We start from the raw sequence: 14,908 nt of genomic DNA, 5'->3' as shown, positions 1-14,908 counted from the left end.
GTCAGAGGGCGCCCTGTGTGTTGTTGTTGTTGCTGTGCGGTTGCCGCGCTGAGCAGTTAGCTAGCGGCAGTGTTCTTCTGCAGATGTCAATAAACGGCTGTGCTCCCTGGCTAGCTCACGGGAAGCAAGACCAAACGACACCTCTGTCTCCTCCTTGTCTGAGCTCGCCACATTGGTGTCAGAAGTGGGATGATGGTGGCACCCCATGTTCTGACCCGAGTGACTTTTCCCCCGCCGGTCGTGACCGGCCGGTGTGCCAAAAGAAGGCACCTGGACATTTGCAGGACTTTGTGTGGGGTAATGGGGTCGTCGGGGACGACTGACCCCTTAGGTGGGGGCTATGTAGCGGGTCAGGGCTGTTCGGGGTTCTGTTTGTACAGTTATGTTTTATGTTGCCATAGTGACAGGTGACGCCCTCTCGCTGCGACGGTGTGTCCTTCCGGGGTCAGAGGGCGCCCTGTGTGGTGTTGTTGTTGTTGCTGTGCGGTTGCCGCGCTGAGCAGCTCCCTGGCTAGCTCACGGGAAGCAAGACCAAATGACACCTCCGTCTCCTCCTTGTCTGAGCTGTCTGTGTTGAGCGCTCAGTGGATCTGCGCTCGACAGTGCAGCCTAGGCGGAGTAGTCGAACACAGATTCACTGAGCGCTCAACACAGACAGCATCGTCAGAAGGAAGAGCGCAGGGCAAGCTAGCGAGACAGAAGTTAAGCTCTCCTTGCAACATGGCAAATTGAACCTCCCCCACCCTCATTCAGATCTGGCGTTTGGAATTATTTTGGTTTTCATGTGACGTATGACCCTGAAGGTAAGCGCGTCATAGACAAAAGTAAAACAGTATGTTGGATGTGCCACGCAATGCTCAATTACATGGGTGGGAACTAGTGTGTTAGCGCAGTTAGCTCGTTAACGTGTTGGCCGTCTAGCCCCACGCACAGGCGATCAGGGGTAGCTCGTTAACAGAGATTTGCCGTGTTGTGGCGTTAACGTCATTTCAACGAGATTAACGCTGACAGCACTAGTGGGAACACAACGAATATGACTGCACGTTTACGCCGACATCATCCTAGTGCAAAGACAAGTGGAAGCAGACAAAAACAACAAGCATGCTACAAACTTTACCCGAGTCATTTAGACAGCCGTTAGCACAGGATTCTCCTTATGGGGACCTGCTATGTTTAATATTGTGGCGAGCTCAGACAAGGAGGAGACGGAGGTGTCGTTTGGTCTTGCTTCCCGTTAGCTAGCCAGGGAGCACAGCCGTTTATTGACATCTGCAGAAGAACACTGCCGCTAGCTAACTGCTCAGCGCGGCAACCGCACAGCAACAACAACAACACCAACACAAAGGGCGCCCTCTGACCCCGGAAGGACACACCGTCGCAGCGAGAGGGCGTCACCTGTCACTATGGCAACATAAACAAAACATAACTGTACAAACAGCCCTGACCCGCTACAATATGCTGCTGAGAATATAGCCCAGAAGAAGCGTATAGTATAGCTTTTATTTTGGAAAGAGCCATTTCTCTGTAATAAACTCTCTTTTCCAAAGATGAGTGATTCCTCAATCAGATACAGGGCTTGCAATATCACTAGCCCGACGTCCTGGGGCTAGCGATTTTTCCAGTCGGGCTACCAAAATCTATCTCTGCCCTGCCCGTCGGGCTGTTGTAGGAAGGAAAAATATATGTCAATGCTTTTGCATTCTTTCGGAAATGTAGCTGGGTAATTATGTCATTGGCATCAGTGAGCCACTGTCAATATGTGACATATTGAAATCGCGTTTGAATTTGCGCTTGTTTTTTGCTTTCACTTTGCAATTGCGCGAACTGTGTATAGAGAGCAACAGCACTGATCTGTGAGTGATGATAATTTGCGCACCAATTCCTCTGACATCGTCTTATCGTTAGCTTACTATGCAAACATGACAAGTGAACTCTCCCGCAGCTTAAACATATGGGAGGTTGATCGCGCAGAGAATCGTTGACCGTTATGTGTGCGTGTGTAAAAGCAGCAGGATATATATTTTAGTTCTGCTGAGCCAAATAAGACAGGTCAGGGTGAAGAAGTGACAGCCAAAGAAAAGTTCACCACAAAACGGAAAAGTTATGACAAATCAGACTATGAGGCAAAAAGAAAGTGCAGCTTTATGGTTTCATGGACAAAAGAATTTCTGTGGCTGCAATATGACGAGCTAAATAACCAGGGCTGCACATAAGTGGTCCGCAGGTGCGCATTCACTGTCAAAAAAAAAAAAAAAAAAAAAAAACGTGCACAAGATATGAAGTTGCAACGCGTGTTTGCGTACATAAGATTTTCTGGAGGAGGACAGACATTTGTTTAAAACTCTTAAAGATGTCGAAGAAGCTCCTTTGAGCAATTACTGTGATGTTCCTCCACCTCCAAACAAATGTCAGAAGGAATCCGAACCACAAAAGAAGCGCGTATTCTCGGAAAAGTGGTTGCAGGAGATGAGCTGGCTTCAAACAAATGATGAACGCACAGAGATGTGGTGCGGAATGTGCCGTGAAAATCCCACTCTAGGACAAAAACTGCTTTTTATATGGACGCAAACGCGCGTTGCAACTTATCTGGTGCGCGTCTTTTATTTTGACAGTGAATGCGCACATGCGGATGTGCACCCGTGTAAATAACAATGTTCTGCCGGGTGTGTTGTTGGTTTTCTCTCGATTTCTGAGTCGACAAGCGCCTTTGTTACTGGGACCAGTCATTTGAAGAAAGGCCCCCATTAGAACCCATGCATTATTGCTCAGTCTGCAATATCTTTCCCAGAACAAACACCAATTGCAAATAACATACTAAAAATAAACCTGAAAAATCTGTTTAGAACAGCGTACTATGTTGCAAAGAGTGAACGACCACTGGCACAATTTAGCAGTCTTTGCAAACTTCAAAAAGCAAATGGCCTCGATCTTGGTTCCACTTGTCTCCTACCCCTGACTTCAGTGGAAATTTCAAATTCAGGATCTGACACAGACTGATTCATGTCCTACACAGTTCTTACAAGTTCATAGAAATTTCTGTTCAATTAGAACCAAATATTTGAGTTGATGATTGTAATTTTTATACAATGTTGTAATTTGTTTTTCAACAATTTTTTGATTAATGTTTTGTTTCGTTTACAATATTATACTTTAATGTATAATATTGTAAAGGAAACAAAACAGGAAACAAAACATCAATCAAAAAATTGCTCTCTTTTTTATTCGGACTACTTACATTTATTTTGGGCTACCAAAAACTGAAGAGTCCCTGCCCGAAGGGCTACCAGGGATTTTGAAATTTTGAGAGCCCTGAGATAGATTTTTTTTTTAAATACTTTTGTTTCAGCAACATTAAATTTAAAAACTGTACTTTTGAGTTAAAATATATATTTATAATTTTAATAAATGACAAATTAAAAAGGCATGAACATTTTTTCTGTATCGAAAAAATATCGAACCGTGACACCAAAGTATCGAACCGAACCGTGAATTTTGTGTATCGTTGCACCCCTGTCTGGTTTTATTACTATGTGCATATTAGTATTGTACAGCACTTTGGTCTACCAGGTGTGTTTTTAAAGTGCTATATAAATAAATAAATGATGATGATGATGAACATTTAACAAATTTGATCACGTGGACATTAGTATTAAACCTGTGTTAAATTCTGAAAGCGTCTCTGCAGAAGCAAAAGGCAGATAATCTGTGTTTTTACCCCTCAGCTGTAAAAGGTTGACGGGCATCTAACTTTGGGAATGCGATAACTTGAGAACGAAGCAACGTAGGATTTTCAAATTGATGCCATAGGTGTATCTACAACGAGGCTGGGGGGCACCATTGGTCGTATTTTAAAATCTCAAGAAAGAAAACCTGGTGTCTTTCTCTGCCTGCAGTTCCTGAAGCAGATGTATGTTCTGGTTCTGGGTCTGGACGTGCTGGGAAATCCATTTGGACTGATCCGAGGTCTGTCTGAGGGGGTGGAGGCCTTCTTCTACGAGCCCTTCCAGGTAACTCATCCTGAACTACACGACGACGTAATCGACTTTTTCCTGATAGTTACCAGGAAAGATTCTGATGTCAGTCTTATTTTTGGATCATGAGCTGAGAAACTGACAGGCAGAAGAATCCAGATGAAATAAAAGTGGTTTGTGTTTGTCAGGGAGCCGTTCAGGGTCCGGAGGAGTTTGCTGAAGGTTTTGTGATCGGTGTCCGCAGCCTGTTGGGCCACACAGTCGGTAAGAAAGCCAGAGGCATGATGGATGCGCAGTGACTGATTTAATGCCAACCAGGACAGATGATGACCACTGCGATCAGTATTATTAGCGAGCTGATTCCTCGTGCAGGTGGCGCCGCAGGCATGGTTTCCAAGATCACGGGATCGGTTGGTAAAGGTCTGGCAGCCATCACTATGGATAAAGAGTACCAACAGAAGCGACGTGAGGAGATGAACCGACCACCCAAAGACTTTGGAGAAAGTCTGGCTAAAGGAGGAAAAGGACTGCTGAAGGTACAGAGTGACAGAGTTCAGAGGTTTGTGTGTCCTGATGTGAGCCCGATGCAGTTCTGTAACAGTTCTTGTTTCTGCAGGGAGTCGTGGGCGGAGTAACCGGCATCGTCACCAAACCTGTGGAGGGTACGTGCTCCTCTGCCGTGAAACCCACACTGCTGCTGCAAACACTCAGTTTGGGGGTGAAGGGAAAAAGAAGAGAGCAGAGAGACTTTGCTTGATGGAGACAGACAAAATGTTACCATGAATGTTGAACCCAGCTTTATCCAGTGTGCCCATATGCAAATTGGTGCAAATCTACAGCAGATACGAACTTTGAGCTTTCGCATAGTGACGTTTACTAGTTACATTTTGACCATATTCACCTGTAGAGTCTCCATCTGAAGGAAAACAGAAACATGTTCTTTGCAGCAGAGTGCAGTACACTACTGTGAGTGATGATGAAATTCAACACCCAGACTAACCTGAATTAGATTAGATCCCCTTTCTGTCAGAGAAATGCAAGAAAACCCAAAACTGCAAATGTAGACTCTGGAGCTGCAGAGGATCAGAGCAGTTACTCTGTCTTTCTCTGTAGGAGCGAAGAAGGAGGGAGCAGCGGGTTTCTTTAAGGGGATCGGTAAAGGTCTGGTGGGGGTGGTGGCTCGGCCGACAGGCGGCATCGTGGACATGGCCAGCAGCACCTTCCAGGGCATCCAGAGGTATTTGCTTCAAGCTTTCGTCCGTGTCCAGTTTTTATTTTCACTCTTCAGTCTGTCAGTGACTCTGTTTATTCGTACTTTGTCTCCAGTATTTTGCAGACTGAAGAACTTCCTGTGTTTTCTGTGTGCTTCTTAATGTGTTGTTTGTCTGCTCACTAATTTCTGCTTTTGTTTTCTGTCTCGTGTCGTTGTTGCCGGGAGTTTTGTTCATTGGTTTCTTGCTGTTTTGGTGTGTGAGTATTTCACATGAAGCATGTTAAAGCCGAACTCTTTAATCGCTGCCTGAGAGCTGAACTGTAGATCTGTTACAGAGGTTCAGGACTAGTTTTCCCCTTTTTAAATGTTTGGGTAGCATTCATTGTTGCACCAGATAAAACCTGATCAGACCTGATGAAGCAGTAGTGAGGGGGTCGAGCTTTAACCTGCGGCACTTTGACGTTTGCATGTTGACTGTTGCGGCAGATGGACGGTAAGTCGCTGCATCGTGTCAAGAGTTTAAACTGATTCATGCTCATCATGTCACCCACCATCAGTCTGCCTCTGCTGCCCCTTCCCCTTTCTTAAACCCACCAGCTCGTGGCAGCATTGTGATTCAGAAAGCCACACCCCCGAGGAGAGTCACAGGTCCTGCTTGTAAAGAGATCCGAAGTGCTTCATGCATTTACATCGTGAAAATTGAAAACATTTGTCTGCTTGGTCCTCGCAGTTTCCCTTCCGTTGTTTCCCACACGTAGACTTAACCTTAGCAGGTCACCCTGTGTCAACAACCAGCCAGTGTGGCGACTCTTTTTAGCATTTGTTCTGTCTTCGTCCCTCCACAGTCTATTTCACACCCTCATCCCTATTTTCAGGTCCCAGGTTTGAATCCACTGTCTGGGCTGTCTGCATGGGTCCTCCAGTCGTGCAGACATGCAGTTATTGGGCTTAGGGTGATTCTAAATTGCCGACCTCCCTGTGGGTTTGGCTGTCCAGCATTGCGGCAACACGATGATGGATTTAGAGTTAATCGACAGGATGAGAGGCAGCTGATCAGTTATTTATTTGTCACTCATAAAATATGTGTAGATACATTTATTGATTCATTAAGAGGCCGTGTGGACAAACCCATCTCTGCTAATCTATGGGAAACACTGTGTTCACGTCCTGCTGACGTTTCTGCAGGTATATAACCGAGGACAGATGAGTTTCTGTATACACTTACCTTAATCTCACCACTGAGTACTTTAAAGTCTGCAGTAACCTCTGTTGTCCCACCTGCCAGTGAATCTCAAAGCATCACCTGGTCTCTCCTCAGGGATTGGCTGACTGAATGGTCACATGGTTCTTCCAGCCTGAGTTTGGCACCTTGGTTCATACTGAAACACTAACAGCCACGGTGTTGGTTTGTTTGAGGTGACGCTCGCACTAAAAACAGCTTTGAGCTGTATCAAAGAGAAAACTGCACTGCAAAGTTCAAAGTACTGCTAAATATTTTTAAATACTAGTTGATTATTTCCATCTACATAGTACATTCTGAACATGTTAGGCGATGGTTCAGATTTAAAATATACGTGGCAGTAATTATAGATACTAGGAAGCAGGTGACAAATAATAATATCAAGTGTCTCATGAAGGTTCTGGGCCAGCGCTCTACCGGAGGGATGCAAATCATTCTTACTAAAGACATTCCCCTATTTGGATATCAACATCTGTCTTCTGTATGCTCTTCTATCAGGACAGAGATATTTGGGATAAAGGTAGAACAACTCTGTGTACATCAGCAGTGACCTTTGCGTTTTGTCTTTAACTAGTCTTTTGTCCACACATTTAAGTAGAAAGAAATACTTTGAAATGCCCAAAACATTTCCCAGGAACCTTATCAACCTTCATCCTCCTCCCCCTCCTCCGTATGGAGGACACATCTGTCCTGTGACACATCAGTCGGTTCATGATAACCTGTTGAATGTTACCGTTTCACGCTGTCACTGTAGAGGTCACCAAAGGTGAGATATCGCACCTGACGGAAGCTTCTCGCAGCATCGTGCGCATTAGAAATGAACCTGCTTCACTCTGAATGCGCTTCAGGGTTGAACTGCAACCTCGTTTCCAAAAAGGTTAGGACAAATATGAAGTTAAAGGAAAACATTTAAAATCTTTATTTGACTGAAAATGGATCAAAAAAGACAACACTGAGTGTAATCAGTGGTACAAAATGACAGATAGATGCAGTAGTTTCTACAATTTAGAGAAAAAGTACTTCTTAAAGAATGAATTTAACAACATTAGAAGATCCACAGAATCCATAATTCTCTGTTCATAAACAGCCACTGGAAATATACACACAGGACGCTCTGCTGAATAAGTGAAATAGAAAATTGTTTGGCTTCCAAAAGCACAGCAAGTGTTGGTAGAAGAATGAGTGACTCTTTACCGCCTCAAAGTCTATGGCAGGTTTCAAATTGACCTGGTGTGCATCAGACGAGGGTGAGGTCTCTGCCCGTGCAGCAGCTCTTGGAACAATCTGGAAACAAGCCCTAGCTTTATTAATAGTGACATAATTCGTCACTACGGGGACAGAGTTAACATTAAACGCGTCCATTTAGCTTTCAAGAACTGAGAAAAATGTTTGTTTCAATATTTGATCTCTTACCTTTAAGATATTTTCAGTTAAATACAGACTTTAAATGGTTTGCAGATGACTGTTCTGTTTTGCTGTACATTTTGCACAGTGCACCAACATTTTTGGAAACGGGGTTGTAGCAGATCCAACTCTCAGGGCTCATTTTGTAGAAACGACTAGTCAGCATGCCGACTGATGATGCTTCAACTTCACTTCCACCATATGAAGTTATTAAGCTTCAGCAGGAAGGCACAGAAATGAGTCTGTTTCAGTTTCTGTAGCACTAGAATAATTTTTCAAGTGCGTCTCTGTTTTCCCGCGTGTGTTGTGATTTCAGGGCGGCCGAGGCGACAGAGGAAGTGACCAAGCTACGGCCGGTGCGTCTGATCAGGGAGGATGGGATCATCAGGCCGTATGACCTGACCGAGTCGCAGGGATTCGACCTTTTCCAGGTTCGATCGCTTTGACCGTTTTGCTCCATAATGACCCGATGTTGCTTGCTGAGAGGAAGCAGGTGTGGTCTTCTGCTGTTAAAAACAAAAACAGTTCTGCCCCAAAACCAATCAGCAGATAAAAATCCAAAACGGCAGCAGCTCTGAACACACACTCCGGATATTTATGAATTAAAAACAAGCTGAGCCAAAACACACATTCACTGTGAACACAGTCTACACCCAGCAATCAGGCAGACATCAGAAAGCAGGAGAAACGAGATATGAGGAATCAGATCTCAGCTGCTGGAAAACACACCAGAAAAACTTTATTCTGGAGCTGCTAATATATTGTGTGTCTGTGCTTCTAACCCCTTTTTTTTCTTTCTTTTTTGTTTTTCTTCTTGTGTTGGTGCCACATGCAGCCTGAGGAGGAATAATCGTGTTCGTTTGGGCGGATCAACTTATCAATCAAGTGCTTTGAAAGACTATAATCCTGTCTATGACTAATAAAATGTTTATGGTTCAATTCCTCATCCTATAATATTCTATAATAGTCTATATTATTGTTATATCCACATTGATTCTGGATATTGAGATGATTCAGGTTTCTATGCATGCCAAAACTAATCTCTCTTCTCATACCTCAAACATTTCTACACTCAGCTCTCAGTTTATTACTTTTTCTACACAAAACATTTCTGCTTTTAGTTTTTTATTTCTGTTTATAAACAATAGTTTTTAAATGACCCTTTTTGTTTATAGCCATTTATTACATATTGTTTATTCAGACAAGACTAGCAGGTGGTGAAATTATTTTGCTATAAAGCTGAGATACATGTCCGTGTAGAGCTTACCGATATTTTTGTATCGTTCTGTAGCGTCAGCTTTAAATTCATTCTGAACTTGTATATGAACACTTGCTGTTTAATATTTGTGTCTTTGTGATGATGTACTCTTTGTACGACTCAGTCTGCATGACCTCTGTTGTGTCTGCACTAACGTCACCTCTGAGTGTTTGTCAGCTGAGAGCGTGTCGCTGTCTGTAAGATTTGTGTTTAATAAAAATTCTTACTCACACCTTTCTTTTTCCAAATGCAGGGCTTGGTGGGAGGGGGCGGGGCTGTCGCCTTTACTGTCAGCATGTGGTTAGAAGAGTAACGACTCACTAACACGTGCTTTCACAGAATCACGCTATCACACACTCTGGTTCCGATCCTTCTTTTGAAGTAGGTCAGATTTCTCTCAGAGGGCGTGTTTGGTTTGCGTATACGTCTTTTAGTGTGCTTGGCAACATGTTAGCATCCTCGGCCATATAGAAGTGTGTGTGTATAGCTCCTCTGATACGTCCACAGTTTCCTCTCTCTTCTTCTGGTGGTGGGTTTGCTTCACTGGTTAATTAGTTATGGTTTATTCCACAAAACGGGATCACTTTTCACGCTTATTAACATTTCTGCTGTTAATCGAAGCATTCGGTGTCATGCTTTCAGAATTTCCTCCATCTGGCATCTGCACAAAAAGTTTGGGGTTCTCCAAGGAGAACGGTGTTTTTAAAGGATTATTACAAATAGTCGTATAGTTGGACTGCAAGTGTTTCAGAAAGATGCTCTACTTCTCACCTCATATAAGTCTGAATAAATACTTTCCTGTGAGATTAAGGTCTCGTTTGTTGGTTTCCAGATGTCCTTAATGCAAGATTATGTTCCTTTTATGAAAAAGCAGGATATATTTTAGGACAGGTCTATCTTTGATTTGGTTAATCTTTTTTTTTTTTTTTTTCTGAGACAGATCCTTCCCTTCGCTATGAAGTCCTGTCGCAAATAAAAATAGATGCCAGCAACAAAAATGCCAAACCTGAACCTTCAGAATCTCCAAAACAATCAAACATGTCAGCTTGCTTCCTCCTTTTATATATAGCCGATTCTTTCATACTGTTAAATGTCCTTGTTTCAACTAGAAGTCATCCAGCAACGAGCTACACCGCATGGTAAAATCCACCTCTTGGTGCATCAGTGTGGACCCTGTATGGTTTTACTGAACGACGGGGTCACCTTATGTTCATGTATAATGTTCAGATTCAAACCGCAGGTGGTCGGTAAATAAAACCTGGGAGTCTTTGTGTTTCCAGCGATCAGAGATCAAACAGCTGGAGGGTGAAGTGTTCAGAGATCACTGTCTGTATCCTGGACACAGAAAGACCAACATCATCGTCACCAACAGGTAAAACCTGTTGTTATTTTATTGTGTTTTTTCGTTGCTGATTGTCTGCATGTGTCGTTGCTTACGGTGTCGTTGTTGTTTTTGTGCAGGAGGGTTTTGTGTGTTAAGGAGATAGAATTTGTGGGTCATTTCAACAAAGAGTGGGAATGTTTGTATGAGAACATCTGTCGACCGCCGGCTGTGGTGGGAAGTGAGCTGAAGATTTACAGCAAGGTACCAAAATAAACCTCTGAATAAAACTCGAATTCATCGGCCACATTTGTCTGCTGTTTAATCAGGAAGGTAACAATTAAGATTAGGTGTGAGGTCACATCCTGTAACCATGTTACATTTCAATGTCTTGTGTCTCAGGAGCAGCAGAAGCTGTCGTTTTCAAAGAGAGATGGTCAAGAGTTTGTGAGGAGCGTTCAGCTCAACGACCCTAACACTGCTCAGGTACTGTGTGTGTGTGTGTGTGTGTGTGTGTGTGTGGGTCTGTGAGGCTGCAGCACATTCTGACTTCAATATGGACCAAAGCTGATAGCAGCTTCCTGCTCAACTTCGTTTACAGTAGCATGTGGAGGACTACAAAGCAAGAGTAATGGCAAAGTGTGCTGTGTCAAGTTTAAAGTCAGTGTAACCATGGTAACTCATGCTGAATACATGACCTGGTTGGGACGAGGTTATATTCAGAGTCCACTTTCTGTTGTTCTTTTGTCGTAGCTGGTTTAAGTGCATTACAGACTGTTTGCTGGAGGAAAATGTTTCACATTGGTTCCCTGCAGAGCTGTAAAACCAGCAGATTTATCTGCGACAGCACATTGTTAGTGAAATTTTCATGTATCCATTTGAAGATTCTTTTTTTTTTTTTTACATTTAATTCTAATGTGCTGTTAAGTCTCTTTCACACTGTTTAACATGCAGCTCTTAGAACACAACACACACACATACCTGCTAAATCAGTCAATTTAGTCTCACTCTGATCTGCAGACAAACTAAAGTGATTTCCTCATCTCCTGTATCAGGCTGTGGGACAGCAAGCTTTAATATTTAAATGTATCTGGTTTAAAGTTTCAGAGCTCTCCTGTGCAGTCATAATTTTGGAGAGCGCACGCAGCCGTAACATTATTAACTTGAACTGAAAGCAGGCTAAGGAAAGCCTGAACACTGTTCATTGTAAACCTCTTGGGTCGATTATTTATCGAAGCTGCATCAAGCTACACAGTAGGTGAGAGCTAGAAGTCCGGCACAAGAGCAGCATTAGCATTCATGTCAATTTTCAAAATAAAAGACCAGGTCCAGATTAAACGCTCCACTTTTGAACAGCTTCTGGTGGGATTTCAAATTGTAAGGAGGACGGAACCAAATTCCATCAGAGACGCACAGAAAGCAGGAGACAGGAGGAGGTTTTAACTATTTATTGACGAACTCGCACTTAATGGAGTAAATAAGGACAGTTATGGTGTTTACCTAAGGCAGGTGTGACGTGTGCAGCACATAACAGTATTAATGAGCTCAGTTTGGCCCCAATAACAGCGTGAAACCAACAGTAATAATCACCAAAACAAAGACTGTTTATGTCTGCGTGAGCAAACCTGAGGCATTGCAAATTACACTGCTTCCTCTTTACGTGCTACAAACTAACCACGCTCGCCTCTGTGTTGCACATTAACCCTGCTTTCGTCTGTGTGCTACATAATAATCCTAACTCACTTCTGCATTTTGCAAAAAGTTCTGCTTACTTTGTCATGCTACAAAGTTACCACAAACCTCTCGACAACTAACCCCACTCACTGTGGGGGGTTGCTAACGTACAGGCCCTGTCCAAAAAATTTGAATATCATGGAAAAGTTTATTTATTTCCATAATTTCATTCAAAACTTTAAACTTTCATAGATTATAGATTCAGGGCCCACGACTTAAACGATTTCAAGTACTTAGTTGTTCATTTGTACATAATAAACCCACGAAAACAGGATTTCAAAAAATTAGAATACTGTGAAGACATCACCATTTACTTCTCAGTTTTTGCAGGAAAAAAAGAAAAAATTAGGATCAAATCAGTCAAAATGTGGTATTTTCAAAATGATATGTTAATCTTCAATACTTGGTTGGGAATCCCGTCGCCGGAATCACTGCTTCGATGCGCCGTGGCCTTGATGCAATCGGCCTGTGGTGTTGCCTGGCAGTTATGGAAGCCCAGGTGTTCTTGATGCTTGCTGACGGCTCTTCTTTGTTTTGTTCTGGTGGACCTCATTTTCCTCTTGATACCCCACAGATTCTCAATGGGGTTTAGGTCCGGCGAGTAGGCTGGCCAGTCAAGCACTGTGATGGCATGGCAATCAAACCAGGTTTTGGTGCTTCTGGTGGTATGTGCAGGGGCCAGGTCCTGCTGGAAGATGAAATCTGCATCTCCATACAGATCCTCAGCAGAAGGAATCATGAAGCCCTCTAAAACATTCTGGTACACTGTTGTGGTGACCTTGGATTTAAGAAAGCAGAGTTTACCAATACCTGCACCGGACATTGCACCCCAAAACATGACTGACTGTGGATATTTCACACTGGATCTCAAGCAGCATGGGTTCTGTTTCTCACCCGTCTTCCTCCAAACCCTTGGACCTTGATTCCCGAATGAAAGGCACAATTTACTTTCATCAGAAAAGAGGACCTTTGACCACTGGCCTCCAGTCCATCTTCTCCTTGGCCCAGTTGAGTCGCTTCTGACGTTGGCTCAGGTGCAGAAGTGGTTTTGAAGCTTTGACTCCTGCCTCATTCCACCCTTTCTGGATCTCTGACAGATTCTTGAATCTTCTGTCTGATAATCTGCTGAAAGCCCCCGTCATCTCTTCTGCTGGTGCATCTTCTACTGCCACATTTTGCCCTTCCTCTGGACTTTCCATTGATATGCTTGGACACAGCACTGTGAACAGCCAGGCTCCTTAGCTATGAACCTTTGTGGCTTACCCATCCTATGGAGGGTTCCAATGATGCTCTTCTGGCCTGTTGTCAAGTCTGAAGTCGTCCCCATATTGAACCTAACTGAGGCAATTGGGTCAAAGTGAAACAATTTAATGACACTTGGGAAAACCTGTGCAGGTGCTTTGAGTTTAGTAGATGAGTTCGTGGGTTTATTATGTACAAATAAACAACAGTACTTCAAATTATTTAAGTTGTGGGCCCTGAATCTATAATCTATGAAAGTCATGAAAGGAATTATGGAAATAAATAAACTTTTCCATGATATTCAAATTTTTTGGAAAGGGCCTGTATACTCACATTATTTGTTGAGTTGTTTTTTTGTTAATCTGAGGTGAATTTAGTGCATTTAAATAAAAATCACAGAATGGATGCCTCAGTATGGGTGAAGCGTCTGTATGGGTGGAAACCTGGGTATGAATGAAAGCCTCGGTGTGGATGTGTGTTGTTTCGTGATGTAACCCTCCCCAACCTGGTTCCTCTTGTTCCCTGCAGAAGCTGCACACCGCCATATTTGATGCTCAGATGGCACAGCGGCAGCATCGCATGGCAAGACAGAAGTCACAGCGCTTCCTGAAACTGGGCAACAAGCAGTGAGGTCACTTCCTGTCTGCAGCTGATTCACAGTAAATATTTGGAAAGCTTGCAGGAAGGTTTCTGTTGCTTTAAGAAATGTAAACGGATTTATGCCGGCACATACATGTGTTCAGTTAAAATGTCCAGTCAGACATTTAGGTTTTTTTCATCATGCTAACATGCTAACAGTGGGAAGCTCTTACTTATCAAATGAAAGAATTATGGGATTGTAGTTTTCTTTTTTGTTGCTTGACACAAAAAAGCTGGACACAGCTGCTGTGATGTCACACGTTGGTTTCTGTAGTTCCGGTTTGAAGCTCAGCTTTGTGTTTCTGAAGAGTAAGAAAGTTGACCTGTGAAACTATTGAATGAGAACAGTGAAGGAAGAAATGAAGTCACAATATTATGAGAAATATTTAATTCCATCCAAATATCTATATCTATATATGCTGGTTGGTTATTTTGTTTTATTACCTTAATTTGTATTTAATTGTTTTTAGTTTAAGTTGTGTTTTGTTTGGGGGGAGGTGTCATTGGCTAGCTGCAACACTTCACGCCCATGATGAATCCATAAAAACACATTGCACTAAAAGACTATTTGATCTAATTGCTAATATGAATGCTGTTGTTCATGTCCAGTTAAATAAACACAAAGATCTCATCAGTTTATCATGAAATAATCCCACTGTTTTAAACATACAGTCAATGTTAACTATTCCAGTTTGACCTGCAGATCTTTGTCTGTTTAAACAGCGTAATGAAACGTGTTTTTTCCTCAAAGACCAGATGAATGTGTTTACATCGTTTCAGACCTGCTGAGTGAAACGAGGAAATCGTTTCACTTTATTTTTATTGGTTTTTTTTGCTGTAACCAAAAGTCTGTATTTGTCTCTGTGCTGATGTTGGGCAGAAGGAG

General features: G+C 42.8%; 1 protein-coding gene across 2 annotated transcripts in view; it reads left to right on the top strand.

Moving 5' to 3' along the window:
- vps13c (vacuolar protein sorting 13 homolog C) overlaps window positions 1-14,473 on the top strand; it is a 55,964-nt gene extending 41,491 nt beyond the window's left edge. For both annotated transcript variants that reach the window (XM_026175942.1, XM_026175933.1), the window contains 10 exons: window positions 3,894-4,007; window positions 4,160-4,235; window positions 4,344-4,507; window positions 4,588-4,633; window positions 5,085-5,208; window positions 8,145-8,259; window positions 10,367-10,458; window positions 10,548-10,671; window positions 10,810-10,893; window positions 13,912-14,473. In XM_026175942.1, the coding sequence (XP_026031727.1) occupies window positions 3,894-4,007; window positions 4,160-4,235; window positions 4,344-4,507; window positions 4,588-4,633; window positions 5,085-5,208; window positions 8,145-8,259; window positions 10,367-10,458; window positions 10,548-10,671; window positions 10,810-10,893; window positions 13,912-14,013 (1,041 nt within the window). In that variant the 3' untranslated portion in view covers window positions 14,014-14,473. The remainder of the gene's footprint in view (window positions 1-3,893; window positions 4,008-4,159; window positions 4,236-4,343; window positions 4,508-4,587; window positions 4,634-5,084; window positions 5,209-8,144; window positions 8,260-10,366; window positions 10,459-10,547; window positions 10,672-10,809; window positions 10,894-13,911) is intronic.
- Window positions 14,474-14,908: the final 435 nt, after the last annotated feature.

This window comes from Astatotilapia calliptera, chromosome 1, assembly GCF_900246225.1.
Source record: "Astatotilapia calliptera chromosome 1, fAstCal1.2, whole genome shotgun sequence".
Lineage (NCBI taxonomy): Eukaryota > Metazoa > Chordata > Actinopteri > Cichliformes > Cichlidae > Astatotilapia > Astatotilapia calliptera.
Note: the sequence above shows the minus strand (reverse complement) of the source record. Positions and strands in the feature narration are given on the sequence as shown.